At 40.6% G+C, this 18,504-nt stretch overlaps 1 protein-coding gene across 1 annotated transcript in view; it reads left to right on the top strand.

The window, feature by feature from the left end:
* Window positions 1–18,504, top strand: part of vat1 (vesicle amine transport 1) — a 31,587-nt gene that overhangs the window by 8,556 nt on the left and 4,527 nt on the right. Inside the window, exons 3-5 of the mRNA XM_085155584.1 lie at window positions 9,684–9,854; window positions 10,977–11,066; window positions 13,668–13,909. Coding sequence (XP_085011710.1) covers window positions 9,684–9,854; window positions 10,977–11,066; window positions 13,668–13,909 — 503 coding nt within the window. The remainder of the gene's footprint in view (window positions 1–9,683; window positions 9,855–10,976; window positions 11,067–13,667; window positions 13,910–18,504) is intronic.

Below are 18,504 nucleotides of genomic sequence, written 5' to 3'. Positions count from 1 at the left end.
AATTGTTCCTGATGTTCTCTGATTAGTGTGATCAAAGGTGTCTGCTGTGACAGGGTCAAAGAGAGATGGGGGTGGGGTAAGACTGTGAGTGTCTACAGACTTATCTGCGCTGTTCTTTCAAGTCTGTTTTCCAATAACAAGAAGGAGATTGAAGCCAGGGGTGCTTATGTTCCTTACAAAATGTATTCCACCATTCCAGTGCAACTGGTTATTTCAAATTAAGACCTAACAGGCTTGTCTTTCAACCGTCAATGGAAACCGGAGTAACCAAGAGAGCTCTCGCAGACACAGGGAGAACACACAAACACCATGCAAAAATCCACAAGCCAGCAGGCTTATGGATTCAAACACAGGACCTTCTTGCTGTGAGGTAACCGTGCAAACCACTGCACCACTGTGCTCTTCCACTCAGACAGTGATGAAACTGAACAATTTGCTGTATGTAAGTGTGTGGAAGCTGAAATTTCTGGCCCAGAGTAAGAGAGACAAGCTTTATGAATACGCACTATTTTTATAAATGTATAAAAAAATAAAAAGTGGTATGAAAAGTAAAATTTAAAAAAAGTAAAACCAACCAAAAAATACTTCATAAACCAGCGCCAGTACATATTAGTCTAAAGCCTTTTACTAAATGAAAGTTTAACTTGCACATAAAGACTTGTTGCTTTTATGTCATTCATGTTATTGTAAATGAAATTTCTATAATTTCTGACAGAAAAAGAAAGTGATTTGATGATCATGGGAAACTTTCAGTACTTTCTGACATGTTTATAGACAAAACAATTACCACTTAAGTTGTTTATTATCTAAAAATCAACTGCTAACACAGACATTGCTTCTAGCTTTATAGTAAAGTGATCTAAGGCGATGGTTCCCCTTTTTGGCTAACACTGAAGCAATGTTTACCTGTGACCCCTTTTTGCAGTCCATGATTAAGCACATCACATGATTGAGTTCTGAGGACATCACAACTCAAATATCCCTGGTTTCATTTTGACATGGAGGGGGCAGGGGTTATGACTCTTAGTTGGACTTTCCATATTGTTCATACTCAGCAAGGCACTCTTATTATGTGTAGTAACTTTGAGAAGATTTCTCTTTTTTAACATCACTTGTTAGTGCTGGTGTTTGTTATCATCTGTTTCCACAGGTGAAATTAATCGATATGCAATTCCAAGTTACATGCGTCTTTTATCCTATGAAGTTATGACACAATAGTGAGTTACAGCTAAACCTTTCTCACAGCTCCACCCATTTGACTAGCATAAATAGGCAAAGGGATTTACATTAGACTCATTAGACTGTCTCAAAATTTTGCAATTGCTGGGCGCATTTGGAAGTGCACCCAAACAAACAACAGAGATCTTGTGTGTAAGACATGTCTGCATAACACCACATTCTTGCAACATTTGTTTATGTTGAGCAAAGATAATATAGTGAGCTTTAAGATGAGATTAACTGGGCCACATAACCCAGGAGTAGCACAGGCAGCGATTGGTTTTTCAACCTCAGTGACAAAGTGCAGTTGTAACTACGATATAAACTGGTTATTTTTTCTTTTTATTGAAGGCCGAGATCGACAGCTTTTTACCACATAGACTCTCTGTTTGAGTATTTTTCTTCATTCCTCACCTTCATGTCTTTCTAGTAAATCCTTGAGGGTTCATCCTCTGACTGACTGTTTTTCTTTTTTTTCTTATAAGAATCTAATCCGCTAATTAATCGCTTTGGAAAATGATTAATTAAATTATATTTAAAGCGTCCCTGAAGGTCCTGAAACTTTTAGTTGAACAATAATTCCTAATAATGAACATCTAATCATATCATTTCATGACAGATTTGGGAGTTTTTCTTATATAAAGGTTACTAACACTGATGTATATCATAGTTTGGATAAGAAGAATAAAATGCAAAAACAATCTTTAAGTCAGGGGACAAGTATCAGAATCCTGGAAGACCAACAGAAGAGGGTTCTCCTCTTCTAGAATGGATTTACAATGTAGATAAAATTATGTCATTAAAAAAAAGTATTGGTCCCTTTAAAGAAATAATCTGGCTTTTAAATGGTTAACTTGTAATTGTTGCACTTTATTTTAAGACCTGATGAATGAGCTGAAGAAATACTGGTAGGTAACTTTGTATACTTTTGGATGGAGGAATTTTTTATGCTATTCTAACTCACTATATGTTTATTATAATGACATGAGGGACATTCTAATTGTTAAACTGTGCATGTGAAATTTCACAGAATCCATCCATTCTCAGCTTCTTATCCTTTTCGGGGTGGCTGGAGCCTATCCCAGCTATCTTGGACGAGAGGCAGGGCACACAGGGCCCTGTCGCAGGGCTAACACACAGATGCAGACAACCATTTAGACTCACATTCACATCTATGGGCAATTTAGAGTTTCCAATTAACTTATCCCCACTAATTGCACGTCTTTGGACTGTGGGAGAAAGCCGGAGTAACCAGAGAGAACCTAAGTAAACATGGGGAGAACATGCAAACTCCACACAGAAAGACCCCGGCCTGATGGAGGAGCTGAACTCAGGACCTTCTTGCTGTGAGGCAACAGTGCTAACCACCGTGCCACCATGCTGCCAAATTTCAAGATTTAAAGATCGTATGAAACTGAAGTAAAGGTTAATGTCAGAAATAAAAACATAACCCTTCGCAGCTGGTTGCTTTAAATCAGTGGCTTCTAAAAAAAATTTGCCAGGTCTCACTTCAAAAGCTGGAAAAAAGTTCACACCGTACATGCCAAAATTTTTTATCATTCTCTAGAAATAATAAAAAAAAGGATTCAACAAGTATTTCAGTGGAATGAAGGCCAGCATTTATTTTTTTTTATATTTTGGCCTCTATTTTCCCTATAAAAATAATTTATTCACTAGTTTTACTCCAAATTTCTCCCACGTCATTTTCAACCTCATTTTGTGAAAAGTTGCCTTAATGGTGGTGATAAATTTTAATGCTCTTGCTGATGGAAAGCAGTGACAGATGTTCATGGGAATAACCTGCTGAACTCTGTTGTGAGCGTCATCAGGGATGGATGCTTTTGTGTCTCCATGTTTTCTGGTAATGTCACATCAGCATGAAGAGCAACATTTCCTCAAATGTATGGTGACCTTAACCCATCAGGATCAGGTGACCAGATAGGAATGCCTGCCTGGTGTTTAGACTCTGTCTGTCAGTCAGGCCTTTATGTGCATGTAAGTAAACTCTGGTGAATAGTCCTCAGCTGCTTCTCTCGTGGGTCCGCTCCTGTCCTTTCTCTCCAAACAATGGCTTTTTGTATTTCCTCCCATCGTGCCTCTCTACTCCACTGCGTTTCACATCTGCATCCTCAGTTGTCCTCCTCCCCCTCCGGCACTCCGTAACCTCTGCTCCCTCTGCTTGACCTCTCCATATCCGTGCTCTAGTCCTCGTCATCGGGGAACGTACGCACGTTTCCACTTTTGTTTTCCCCAGAGGGCTTGGGTGGGGACGAAGTTTAGCGGCATTAGGATGCATCTCGTGGGTTTTTCACTGTACCCAGCCAATTGCCTTTCCTCTGACCTCTCCCTGAACTGGCCCTAATGTTTATGAACCCTGGCCAGTCGTCGCCCCCCCCACCACACCCACACTACACATTCCTGCATACATATGGGGCTCCACTGCTTCCAAACATGACGTCTACCTCTGTTTTATTTATGACTGACTGCGGTCCAGCATTAGGTGTGACGCATTGTGTTGGAGATGTAGAATGCATAATAAGAATTAGGTGGTGCTGTAGGGGAGGATTTTGCTTCTGTGCTTCAGCCATGTCCCCCATGGATGCCTGAATTTCCAGCTCAATCTTTCACTGCTTAAAAAAATAATACTCTGCACACTAATAGCACTGTAAGGTGCTTTGGTCTCCATCATATGTTATCAATTATCTCGGCTCATAAAGTTTGAGGTTCGTGTTTTGGATTTTATTTTTCTCAGCGACCAATTATGGTGGCTGCTGCAGCTGCATCTTCCTGGAGTGTATAGGATAGCCTTACGCCAGGGTTACACTGAGGATTAGCTGGCAAGAGTTGAAGTGAGATGCTTCCAGCTGCTGTGTGTTGGTGAAATACAGTCTTGACTGTGATGGGGGACAGCAATCACAGCTGAGGAGTTAAATCCTTGTTAATGGTAATCTGTAGAGCTGATGGTCCTGGAAGTAATTTCTACTCGTGTAAATTTCAGCTTGAAAGCATTCTTTTAATCTCCATTGCTCCGTGTGAATTGTGAAAGCAATAATGAAACAACTGAAAGTTTCTTAGACCATTTTTTTTACCTTTGAATCCCTCATGCCTCTGCAAACAACTAATGTGAAGGTATGTTATTTTTAATTGCTTTCATACTTGTCCTGCTTTAGAAGCAGCTGTTGGACAGTTCTCTACATAGCACATTGGACTTGGGGAACTTGGGTATCTGAAATAATTGCAACTTTTCCTTTTTTGTCGGGGGGTGGGGTTCTATATGCACCTCAGTATTACAAGTGTACTGTCAGTGATCTCTGAATGCTTAGTGAGTGAAACAGGTGGCTGGATCTCTCGGGTTTGGTAAATGAGAACCGTATCCTGGTATAGATCTTCATGACTGCTGTCAAACCTTCAGGCAATGCCTAAGGCATATGTGTAAGCCACCAGTGCGCAGTTGACTGCAGATGGGACTGGCAAAATGTGTGTTGTTGTTTTTTTGTTGTTTTGGGGTTTTTTGGGGGGGGGGATGTTGTATGATTCCAAGAAAGATTCTTATTTCAGTGTAATTTTTTCCTCCCAGGACTCCCTCACAGATTACTGTTCTCATTAATTATTTACCAGCTAACAAAGTCCCTTGCTGTTTAAGCATTAGCTCATGCGTACTTACATCTCTGGCTCTCACAGATTTGTTGCTCCTTGGAGTGATTACAAAAGTCTGTGTCTTTTATAAACGATTTCCCTTCCTCTTCTTTCCAGTCTGTGTGCGCAGGAGGTCGTACCCTAGTTTAGCAAATGCTAATTCACTCTGACCACTAAGCGGGAATCTGGGCTGCGTGGTTGAACCGTCTCTGCGTTCCCTGGGCCTGGCGTTGCCGGCAGGCAGATCAGCTGCACAGATAGGAAAGAGAAACCAGGGCAACCTCCAACCTAACCCACCAATCACGTTGCTTGTTCGCGCTCTCATTGCTGTAGCCGTTGACAAATGACCCAATCTACCCTCATCCCAACCACCACATACAGTCACAGGTGTATGTGAAACCTTTTTCAGGACACCTGCTTGTGTGATCGTATCTGTATCTGTGTGGCAAAACAGAATAAGTGCACGCCAGCTTGTGTTTCCATTTGCGACAAGAAAAGAAGGTTATGTCTATACCTTTACATGCATATTATTATTTGGTCTGTGCTGTGACTGTTTTTATGTTAGTGCTATGTGAGAATCATTACTCAGGAAATTACAGGGGCCACCATCACATATGTGCAAGGGATGTTTTTTCTTTTAATTCACTCACAGTAACTAAAAGTGGATTTCCTGTATGAAACACAGAATTTCAACATTAGAGAGAGCACATTAAACTGCTCTTCAAGCCCACAGTGCATGTACACGCACTAGAACAGTCATTCCAGAAAACACAGAGTTTGCATATTGTAGTATAATACCTCAAAAGTACACATGAACAACAGCCAGCCACAGCTCCTTTTGTCATTATAGGAGTTGTATCTGAATTCAATTATAGAGCTGAAAAGAACAGCAAGAATCTCAACAAGTTTATTTGGATCAACTTGTTGAGATTGTAACCCTGCCATGGTGAGTCTGGGTAACAAGAGATGCCTGTATTTCATTCTTTGTTAGCCACTAATGATAGGTTAAGGAGGACATGAGTCCTTCTGTGAAGAAATCCCAGAAAAAGAAACAAGGACCAGGGACTAGTCATCTTCTGGTGTTGACAGTAACCGTACGGCCTCCATCCGTCCCCATACTAACACCTGAAATCACAGACTGACCCATACAATTGAGTAACACCGTGACGTGTAAGACGATCTTCATTTGGGCAAGTAACGCAAAACGCTGACAAGGATATGGCTTTAAAGTTGATTGACGCTCGACGCGGAGATTTTATTTATTTTTATAAATCTGAAAAATATTTCTCATGTCCCCACCCTCCCCTGCTGGTGAACTCTGGGTGTGGAGCAATAATAGTGGCCTCAGTGTCAGTTTGGATTCCACTGTGTTTTGGGGAAAATTCCTCTTCACTCCTAACTCATATTGTGGAATCCAAGTGCAATTTGTGCCAGAATGTTAGAATGTACGGATTCAGGGAAAGACAAAAACCCCACTGTTTGTACAGCTTCTCCGGAGAGGGAGAGAGGGAAGAACACAACAGATAGGTGGATGCTTTCTGACATTTCCTAATCGCCGAGTGTAAACAATTCAATTGAATCTTCAGGAGAAGAAATGTAATTAGCAACAAAAATGTACTTAAGCTGCTTTTTGCTTCCCTGAGCAAATGGATAAGTGTTTGTGGCTGGTTCTAAATGAACATGAATTCACACTCTGCTCCTGCCGAGAAACATTATTTTAGTTAAAAGAAATAGATATAAAGGGAAGACTTATAATTCAGGAACACAAGCAAAAGCACTAGGTTAATAAGAGGTTAATATTTTAATCTTGGCATATTTGTGAAGATTAGCAGATACCAGCAGCCATTAAGAGCTGTTCAAAGCTATGGCCCCGCTCCTGTCTCCTTTGTGATCTGTGCATGTATCAATGTGTGTGTCCGTGTATGTCTGTGTGTGTGTATTTGCGAATCGATGGGGTGCAGTAAGGGGTTCTGGCACAGCTCAGGAGTCTTGTGATGGAGGATCAGGAGTTTGTTCTCATGGGATTGAGAAACAGGTACCGTTCTCCTCATTGGCCACAATGTTTCTTTGACTGGAAACATTTGTAACCAGCCAGTATGAACTAATTTTGTCTTCTCTCATTATCAAAATATGGGTATACAATATCATTAAAACAAACACGTATTGCTACTTTTTCCCCTCACTATGTATTAATGCAACAGAAGGGGAAATTACTATGTTTACTACAGTAGCATTGGTTAAACATTAATGTGAGTGCATGGCTGCAAGTATGCAGGGAAAATGGATGCATCATCATGTTGGACACTTTTTAACACCTGTGGGTTGCTACTATGTGACAAAGCCATTGACTAAAAACAGCTCTTAAACCTCCCACATGACAGCCAATGCATATTCAACAATTTCTCACTTTGTCTGCCTTCTCCTCTACCTCACACAAGCGGTCGCGTGTGCACTAGTGCAAAAACTCAAGTCAAGCAGGCATGTTTGCGCTGTGTTCGAATGTGCGAAAACACGCATGCAGCTTTGTGATGAACTGTTTGTTATCACATATTAATTATAATCCGGTATGAACTAATGACAAACTTGCCCAAAGCAAGAGCAGTTATTGAAACAAAATGGCTCCCTCTGCTCAGTCATTGTCGGCAATTTGGCCGAGGTTTCCTTGGCAACGCAAACTTGGTTTCTCACTGAGGACAAGGAGAGACGGTGCTGTTATAACGCAGCCGTGACGGCGCTCACATCCAACAGCAACAGCCTCGATTTTGTTTTCTCATCAGTTGTACCCTCGGTGTCAGCAGGCGTGATTATAGTAACGAAGAGCGGCTGATTCATCTCTCCTGGACTCAGGCTCTTACATCAACAAAACAACACAGAATACATTTCTTTCTTTACACTGAAATGAAGGCTTGTGAAGGAAGCAAATGAAAATGATTTGGATTTGTCTTTATGAGTTTTTTGACCCTTTTTGAACCCTGTGAAAGATTCAAGTCTAACAGAAAAATGAGATCAGAATCATTGCTGTGAATCATGCAGTGTTTGTTTTAAGTCTTTTGAACTGACTAAAGGAATTATTGTGAATTTAAATATGCCGTTCGCTGTAACTACCTTTTTTTTTTTTTTTCTTTAAAAGACGCTCCTTGAATGATTTTGATGACTGTGTATCAAAAAAACAGTTTATTGTTCACTTTCATTTTTGTTTCATGTCCAGCAGCAAGAGCTTTGATTCTCATACCCAATGCAAAGTGATTGATTCACCTCTCCTGGTCTAAGGCTGTCAAATTAAAATCACAAAATAAAAAGAATTTCTTGTCGTCACATTGAAAATAAGGCTTTTGAAGCAGTTGAATTTTTAAAAATTCGGCTTGTATTTCCTGATTCTTTCTCCTCTATAACACATTTTAGTTACAAAACTTTCATTTATTTTTAACACGGGAGTAAAAGCAAACCATTTTATTTTTCATGCTGGTAAGAGAATGGGGCCTAATCCTATCATTAGATCTTGGTTCAGTTTATTTATTTTTTGCTGTTTTTATGCAATAGTGCATCCGCAGAGAGGAACTGCTGAGACGTTGCTCTGAAAAGACTGGTTCACTGGCTCAGAATAATCTTTACGTTTATATGAAGGGACCAGAGGTGCATCGGTGTCATCTGATGCACAACATTCGCTCTGTGCATCACAAAAGAAACAAAAATTCCAACGTTATCGAAAGCACTGAAAACAACACATCCCACGGCATGTTCAAAACACTTTGCTACTGTGTGCATTTTATCACTGTATGTAAAGATAACTTATTGACAACAATCAATTCCACAAGTCTAATCTTTTGCACAAGGCCAATCAAATGTGTGCTTCTCATGCATGTCTCTGTCTTCCTGTCTTTAAGATGATCTTGCTCTTGATCTTGCATAGTCTACTAAATATTTAAGTGTAGATGTCAATGTAAGCATGCAAATTATTCATCTACTCCAAACCTTTTTAGCAGACAGGCAACCCAACTATGCAATTAAAAGTTTGTTATTTAAATACATGTTTTGCTTTACTCTCTGATTCAGATAAGATGCACTCTTTACTTGGTCAGGCATGAATGACCTTTATGGATGCCTTTCAGTTCAAGTCCTCAAGTCAGGCCCTATTTCAAACAAGCCACTGCTTATCAGTAACCTATTACTTCTTGCGCTGGCTGCCTTCGCAAACACTGGCAGAGGCTTTTGCCACAACTATGTACACACTTTGGAATACAGCAGACAAAAAACACAGATATCCAAAACATCCAATCTGTCTTTAAAGTCTTGGACAGTGGAGCCCTTTTTGTTTTCAGCTGACATGATCATAAGGGACTATGTCATTTGTAATCCAACTGTCATTTTCCGAATGGTGGGGAAAAAAAACTTGAGCTACTTTTTTTTTTTTTGACTTTGGCATTTTTGACAGGTTGTTTCAAATAAGAGAACCAGAAATTAGATGTCATTTGAGCTACAATGGCTACTTTCTCCAGACATGGGTGTCTATTCACCCCAGGCCAGCTGGGTTAATGTGATTGTGTTTAATGCGCTCCTTACATACCCCTGAGCAAAACACATTCACACTGATATTGACTCGCTTGTTTGGGAGAATTAATAATTAAAATCACATTTACCTGCCATAAGTATGTGTAGAATGGAAATTCCGAGATGCTTGTGTTGAGGTATGTTTTGTTCAGGGTGTCGCCTTGTAAGATTAAGTTGGTTATAAATCCATGCCAAATAGAGTTTGCACTAGAATTCATTACAAATCGTGTTTCTCGCAGTGCATGATTTCACATATCAAATTAACTCTTGTCTTCCTTCAGGTGGTGTGGGGATTGCAGCTACTCAGCTGTGCAAGACAGTGAAGGATGTGACTGTGTTTGGCACTGCTTCAGCCAGTAAACATGAGACCATCACCCAGGGTGGAGTTACGCATGCCATTGACTATCGCACCAAGGACTATGTGGAGGAAGTCCGCAAGATCAGTCCAAAAGGTAAGAAAATTAGCCATCTGCACTGTCAAAGTTGCCTAAATTCATATTGAGACTGTTTCATATTTCAAATAGTTCAGATTAATATTTTTCCCTGCCAAGAACCAGTACTGTGTGACTGCAAACACTGAGATGATACATTTTCAACCACATTGTCTTTCTCGACAGAGCTGGCTGCAATGTGCACTAGACAGATAGCATGTAGGGAGTCATTTTCCCTACCCAGCGAACTCATTTCACTAAACAGTGACTGTTTGGATTCTCACTGCCACCAACAATGTATCCACACAGTTTTATGTAGATGGACTCGCCAAGATGAGCACAAAAGAATTCAGCTTTTCAGTAAAATGAAACAATGTTCAGTTCCTGTTTCTCCTTCCAACTACTGCTGTGATCCTAGCAGGATGGAGACTGTTATTATGCTGGTGGCTCATTTCATAGTCCCCTCTTCAGGCCGTCTCTGTTCTTTGTAACATAGAGTTAGACAGACAGGCATTACAGAGACAGATAGCGAGAACTGACACTTTGGACACAATGTATCTAATTAGAAGCCTGGATCAATGTGCAGTCCTGCTCTCTACCTTTCCCTCTGTGTCTTTGGCTGTCTGTCAATTTATGTGTGCTGTGGTCAAGGCGGAGTCCTGCTGTGAGCCTCCCACAATCAATAAAAGCAGGGTTTAATAGAGCAAGGAGGGGTAGCCCAATTTGAGGAGTCCCCTCTGGCAGAAAGGAGCATCATTAGGCCTGAGCTTATATAGTTCACCATTAATAAGCCACAAAGAAACCTTCATAGTTAGATTGCCATCCTTTACCATCTGTTCAGAGGGTAGGTTATTATTCTATCCTCCAAGGAATGGACAGCAACAGAAAGTCATTTTATCCTTCTGGTCTGATCAGTGACAAGAATGAAAGAACATCAAACAAGCAGGCCCTTACTCGACTCTTCTTCTTACGTCTCTTGGAATATATGGGCTCGTCTCTGTGTAAACACGGTGCAACTTGGCCACACTTGCTACTCCCAGTGAACTCTGCCATGCAGAGGTGGCTGCTGAGGAGACTTGGCAGGCTGTTCTCTCTGAATTCACACCAGTGATGACTGTCCCTTTCTTCTCTATTCTGCTCCAGGGATGGACATAATACTGGACCCTCTTGGAGGATCAGATACCCATAAGGCCTACAACCTGCTGAAGCCTATGGGCAAACTTATTACCTATGGTAAGTAGAAAAACTTCAATTCAATTCAATTCAATTTTATTTATATAGCGCCAAATCACAACAAATGTCGCCTCAAGGCGCTTCATAGATACAGAGAAAAGCCCAACAATCATATGACCCCCTATGAGCAAGCACTTTGGCGACAGTGGGAAGGAAAAACTCCCTTTTAACAGGAAGAAACCTCCGGCAGAACCAGGCTCAGGGAGGGGCGGCCATCTGCTGCGACCGGTTGGGGTGAGAGAAGGAAGACAGGATAAAAGACATGCTGTGGAAGAGAGACAGAGATTAATAACAGATACGATTCAATACAGAGAGGTCTGTTAACACATAGTGAGTGAGAAAGGTGACTGGAAAGGAAAAACTCAATGCATCATGGGAATCCCCCGGCAGCCTACATCTATTGCAGCATAACTAAGGGAGGATTCAGGGTCACCTGGTCCAGCCCTAACTATATGCTTTAGCAAAAAGGAAAGTTTTAAGCCTAATCTTAAAAGTAGAGATAGTGTCTGTCTCCCGAATCCAAACTGGAAGCTGGTTCCACAGAAGAGGGGCCTGAAAACTTAAGGCTCTCCCTCCCATTCTACTTTTAAATACTCTAGGAACAACAAGTAGGCCTGCAGAGCGAGAGCGAAGTGCTCTAATAGGGTGATATGGTACTACAAGGTCATTAAGATAAGATGGGGCCTGATTATTTAAGACCTTGTATGTGAGGAGCAGGATTTTGAATTCAATTCTGGATTTAACAGGAAGCCAATGAAGGGAAGCCAAAACAGGAGAAATATGCTCTCTCTTTCTAGTGAAGGAGAAGGATGGATAAGCACTGTTTGTGAACCTGGAAAACTAAAAAATATATAGACACAATATCCTTATTTTTATTATCTAAAACTGAGGATATTGTATGACTACTTTCCCAATGAGGCCAATGCTTGAGAGTCAGTTGGTAATTTTCACGAGACAGACATCCACAACATTGCTTTGGAAGAACAGGCCAATAATTTGGCCTGTAATTTTTTAACTATACTATTAAGTGGCCACTTTTTTTTTTCTAAAACTTAAGGTCTAAACCAAAATGTTGGCCATTATAATTGTTGGTGACCTTATTATAGCGTCATGTAACATTAGTAGGAATGCTAAGGCTTCAATTTACTACTTCATTTTTTTAACTGCTTGAAATAAAGCACATCAACAAAAGACAATATACCCAATATAAGACTGATGATGTCAAACCTTTAATTTGTAGCAGACTAGTAGAGTGGTGGGCAGAATAGAGGCCCATGTCATCGGCATGCTGCGTGTCATTCGTGGGAAGCCCTTTACACTAGCTGTGTTGAGATGCCAAACTCGAACCAGTATACATGCAGTGGGTGGGGTCGGCATCCACGGAGAACAGGGTGCTCCCTTTGCATGTTGCTCAGAAACCTACTACCCAGCATGGTGCCCTCCACCCTCGCCCATTCATCCATGTCACCCCCACAAAACCCTCCAGCTCCACCCCACCATCCTCTCCCTCAGCTTCTTTTCCAGCTTATCAGAAGTATGCATAGCCGAACAATGAGTGTTTTATGCGCAAGAAACCTGGAATGTGTCTGAATGTAGCAGACTGGGTCCCTCTTTCTGTCAGAGCATGCTTTGTGTCCCCTGTTTCCCTTGAGAAAAGCTCACACAGTGAGGCCATAGGCTACATGAACGCAGGATGAGGGGGAATAGGGATGTGTTGACAGTGACAGCTGAAGTGCTAAAGAGGTTTTTTTTAGGGTGGAAGGTGTAGGTGAGAGTTTGAGGACTGAGGGGGAGACAGAAGGGAAACAACAAACTCGATATAACAAGGTGCAGCACTTGACGCTTGACAGATATTCAATTTACAGTGACGTAAAACAGCCAAAACGGCAAATCTCCACACTAAAGGACCAGTTAAAAAGAAACATTTGTGATCTTTTTGTGTAAATTACTTGACAAAAAATTATCTGTCGTACAATTTTCTGCTCATTAATAGAGTGGGTCTTTCACCACTAAGATGTAAATAGGTTATCAGGAAATGAAAATAGGTTATCAGGTGGGTAAAGCTGTTGCAAATGAGAAAAACTGAGAAAGTTGGTGGGCGACTGGGAAATTTCATAATTGAATCTCATGGCAAAATTTTGTCCTGGAAAAAATACTGTATTATTACTACCACAAAGAAGATTTAGAATATTTTGGCAGGCATGCATGCATGTTTCTATCTGTGGAAAAATAAGTATTAATCCACACCACTGAGGATGAGAAGTTGAGATAAAAACTGAGGTGTAGTTTGAAAATGGGTGTGGTCTAACAAAAGTGTGCAGAATAAAGGGTTCCAGTTCCTTCCCCATCTATTTACAACTCTCCATATTATATATCTTAATATCTATAGACATATAAATTTGCCAGCCTCAATAACAGTTCAATGGTAGGAGCCAACACAAAGAGTTTTGAGTAGTCTGTGTTTCATGAATTTAAGGTAGTCACAAAACTTTTGACTGCAGGTGTGTAGCTGGCCCGCTCTAAGTTCGTTTCTAGTTGAAAGTCTTTCTTAAGCTTTTTATTCCAGTGATAAGCGATTTAAGCTCTTACTTTTTCTGCCAGGAGCGGCTAACATGCTGGCAGGGCAAAAGAAGAACCTGCTTGCTGTGGCAAAGAACTGGTACCACCAGTTCTCCATCCACACACTCAGCTTGATTCAGGGAAACAAGTCGGTGTGTGGCTTCCACCTTGGCTACCTAGATGGGGAGACAGAGCTCATCACCGAGGCAATGAATACCATTCTGGATTTCTACAAGGACGGCAAAATCAAACCCCGCATTGACTCTACTTGGCATCTTGAGCAGGTTTGTATCTCTGTGCTTGCCCATTTATGCCAGTAATTACTATTAGTCTCATGTGGATTATGTCTTGGTGGATTACGTTCTTTATTCTCACATAAAATAAATTTATAAGTAGAGGCTATGATCGGTTAAATACTATGAGATTACATCATTGTTATTTTTTTGGTTTTTTGAAATTTTGCTTAAAGTGGTCAGTGTAGTTGAGTAGATTAGGTCATTGCAGGGACTATTACAGTATAGCCTAGAAGTTTTGACATTACATTAATTTAGTATAAATGTAATGGCTTGTATTTATTTAGTTCATTTGTTAATCTAAATTATATTTTAGATGAATTTCTGCTAATCTTTACAATTTAGCAGAAATTCATCTAATTTTTTTCAAAAGTTACATTAATAATAGAAAATTTTCTGTATTTTACAAGACATGTGCAGTAGTTTTCCTTTTTAGCTAAATTTGCCACTAAACCATTTCATGTCCTTTATATCTTTTTTTTCTTTTTTTGTAAGACCAGATAATTTATCACAACACGGGTGCATTTACACCTCTAATATATATGCTTATTGACTCACATTTACAACCCCCCCCCCCCCCCCCCCCCCCTTCTTAAAATGGATGTGAATGCCAGGTGGGCCTGTGTCTGTTTATGCATTTGGTGGTAGGATCTGCAGAAGCTGGGTGTGGCCGTGATTCAATAAGCCTCCCATTCAACAGCCAAAGTTTGTGCAGAAGAAGCGCTCTGTCTCAGTCAGACAGACAGACTCAGATTGTTGCTGACAAAATTAACGCTGCTAACAGATATGAATAGAGATGGTGTGAAAAACACAGATAGACAGAGAGAGAGAGAGAGTCAGAGGCTGACATCTTCTGTTGTCAAAGTCAGAGCTGGTCAGTATTTTGGCTGTGTGACTGGGACCGGAGAGAAACACCCGCTGCCTTTCTCCGCCATCTGACGCTCTTTCTCTGCCTCTCCATCTGTCTGCTCTTTCTATCAGATTCTTTTTCTCTGTCTTTAGGTTATTGACTCCCTCTCTGTCTCTCTCTGTCTCGCTGTATTCTCTCCTTCTCCCTCCTCACAGTGTATCTTTTTTGCTCTTTCTCTCTTGTTGCTATGGTGACATCCTTTAGTCAGCGTGTGCCTCTGTCTTAGGGAGGGGCCCTGATGTATGAGAAAGAGACATGGAAGGAGAGTGGAAATACACAGAAGAGAAGGTATAATCTCTGTCTGGCTTGGAGCAAGTTTTTGGACTAAGTCTGCAAACATGGGTTAGATTTACATGAAGCCTAATGATTCTGAAAGGTTTAAAAGCTCCACACAAAGAAATATGAAACGGCTGAAACTGACTGAAATTTAAAATGGTTGCATAGGGTGGGACCTTTTCATAAACTGATCAGAATTTAAAAAGAAATTATATCACATAAACGATTCCTTTTTTTTTTCTAAACAAAGGTGGTAAACACTTTTTACAATTTTGTAAAAAATGGTGGTTTGAGCTGAATTGGCCCTACGTGGAGTTTGATTTTAAAGAAGATAATAATGGAAACTGCTTCAGATCAGAGAGCTGCTCCAACACCCATCAAAGGGATAAGAACTTTCACAAGAACTTAATGCTAGGAGAAACCCGTTGGATCATTACTCGTACTTGGCATGAAGCGGGTTATGGTGTGCTTTGGATGCCTTCTCGCTCATTTGCTGTACATTCACTCTACTTTTGGCTATCTTACAATGGCACAGTGGAGTATCACGGGACCAGGGAGCTGGCAGGTCAAATGCCGATTAATGTCCAATCCAACTGTCCAATGTTCTTTCCTGGGTAATGCCTGTAAAAATTCAGGGCTGCAGTTTGAGTGAAAATGACTATTTTTATTACTCTTATGCATGTTACACTGTCCCAGTTTAGTGTATGTGCATCCATGCATGTAAAACTCAGACCATATTAAATCACATTCCATGTAAACAGCTGACCTGAAATCTTCAGTCAGAAGATGTAACCGTAGCCAGTCACCCTTCTGCTAGTAGAAGTAAAAAGCTGTGGTTTAATAGGGCTATGTTTTAGTGTACTTTTCAAACGCAGGCACCAAGGCAGAAGATGCATTGCAGAGTATATAATTAAGTTAATTAATTTACAGATGGAGGGAGAAGACCATTAAAGTTAAGGTTTGGGGCAAAGAAATCGATACAGCTTAGTATCCTGATATTTTATGTGGCAATTATGTGGAAATACAGGGAGTCCATTTATTTTATTAGATAAATAAAAATACTCTGGGAAAACGATGAACAACAGGGCTCACCTCATGCGCCACCATCCCGTGATCATGTAACTCGAGCAAATTTACATTCAATCGGCTCAGCAAACTAATGGCTCAGTCATGCAAGTTAAAATTGTCCAGAGCTTGGAGGTGTTACGCCAGTGATCGTGATTACATAGGTCACTTGATAGGAGGCAACCTTTCTGCAAACAGTTGCTGTCAGACTTGGACTGACTGCAATCACTCTGTGATTGTCAAAGGTTTCATATATTTGCTTAAATAATTTATAAATGCGAACAGATGACTCTTTGTCACTGAGCACAACATGAGGGAACTCGACTCAAATGGCTGCCAGGTTGTAACCAGGTTAAACTCATATAGAACAGGTTGCTGAGTTCAAATGTCAATTTATTTCTGGAGAAGAAAAATTAGGGGATTTTTATGATAATTTATCACTGTTAATTAAAAACGTGACCGCATGGCAACATTTACGACAGGTTTTAGTGACACTGTTGGTTTGCTTCAGTCTCATTTTGCAGCAAAAAATAAATAACAGAACTGAGAAAACTTTTATTTTATTGGATAAAAATTTCCGAACAGGAGGAGAAAAGAAGGGGAGTCGCCGACAGAAATGGGGAGGGAAAAGTCACAAAGACTAACAGGTCTAAAAGTACATAAAGTAGAGCAGGATGGCAATCAACAGGCGAGGGGAAAAAGGCAAATCACACCATAAAAATATTGGAAAAAATAATAAAGGCACAAAATAAAATGGACACATACACAACAGAAACTTACAAATAAGAGGAGTTAAGTGAAAAAAAAGAGACATGGAAAAACGAATGACACAGCAGACCATGATAGATAGTTGATCGATTTTTATGACCTCGGTTGAAATGCCACATCTTGACCCCATTCATCACATCCCATCCCCCCACTGTCACTCTTTGTTTTTCCTCCAGTAATCAATGAACATGCTAGGACCATGTTTTTTGTAAATTAGACTGTCCCTTCCTTTCCTGTAGTTCCTCAGGATTCATTATCTACATCTGCACTGATTTCCAAGAAGATAATGGTCATGTAAGTAGCCACAAATAGCACACCCTTATCAAGATGCCTGGGAGTGGGAGAGGTTGGCAGATCTTAGAGAGTGAAGCCTAGAAGTCGGTGGAGTCGTTAAAAGGAGGCAGTCTGTGACTTTCATTCACATCGAAGATGATTCTTATAATTCCTGGACTCACCCCTCCCTTTCTTTCATTGCCTCTTCTTCATTTGTGGGATACCAGTTGCTCCCTCCGCCTCCTCCTCTCCCTTTCCCATGTGTCTAAGTCGTCAGGGCCACGTTTCAGCCAGGCTTTACGTTGCTAGGAGATGGCCCTGTTGCCGTGGCATTGGTCGTTAGGTGGTCTGCCTGCCTCGCGCAAATAGCGAGATTGGAGGAAGGAGGGAGGGAGATGTGATGGAGACGGGAACAGACAGTGGACAGAGCCCAGTGGTCAAGAGGAGGGTGGGGCCAGTCTGGCTGGGATTCTCCACTCATCATTATGATGAAGGAGCAGTAGGACCAACATCGCCCATCCATCAATACGAGGAGGGGAGCCTGGGGGTTGTAATCTCGTCTGTCCCCAACGTGAAATATTTAGTTTTTGGAAAGAAAATCTCATAAATATCACATTTGCCACTTCATACTTCTTCTTTTTTCTAATCATTTTAACCCAATAAGCACCTCAATAGGATGGTGTAACATTTTTCCAGGTCAACCTTTCAATAAGAATGACATGCCAAATTCTACAGTACCACATTTTTTGGTCACTATAATCCTGTTCATTCTAGCCAGCAAAGAAATCTCTTCTTAAAAGCAATTTTACTTGAAGTGATGGAGCATAAAATCCTCAATCCTTGGTCTTAGGAAAGAAAATCAGTTCTTAAGTTTAGGCTTAACGCTTCAGCAATCTGAATCACACAATACTTTGAAAGTTTTACTGCAAAATGTATTTTTAGTGGAAAGTTTCCAAGCCGAGCTGTAGTAGAGCCATCAGCTATTATGAAGCTAATGAATGTTTATAAATGTAGATTAAATTTTAAAAAGCAATACCTAAGTTGTCATCAGTTGAAAGCCAGTGGCTTCAAGTTTGCATTTCAGCAAAGTATTCCCTCTTTTGCTTTAAACACAGACTACTTACTTCCATGTAATCAAAGCCTACTCAAAAGGTCCATATTGCCTCAACTTCAGATAAAAAATGGAAACCAGAATGGCTCAAGTTACCCATGCATACAGATTCTGCATATCCACAGGACTATAACACAGTGGATGAATTTTGAAGTACATCTTAATAACTGTGACAAATTACCT

The sequence above is a fragment of the Neolamprologus multifasciatus genome, chromosome 4 (genome assembly GCF_963576455.1).
Source record: "Neolamprologus multifasciatus chromosome 4, fNeoMul1.2, whole genome shotgun sequence".
NCBI lineage: Eukaryota > Metazoa > Chordata > Actinopteri > Cichliformes > Cichlidae > Neolamprologus > Neolamprologus multifasciatus.
This window is presented reverse-complemented; position numbering and strand designations above follow the sequence as displayed.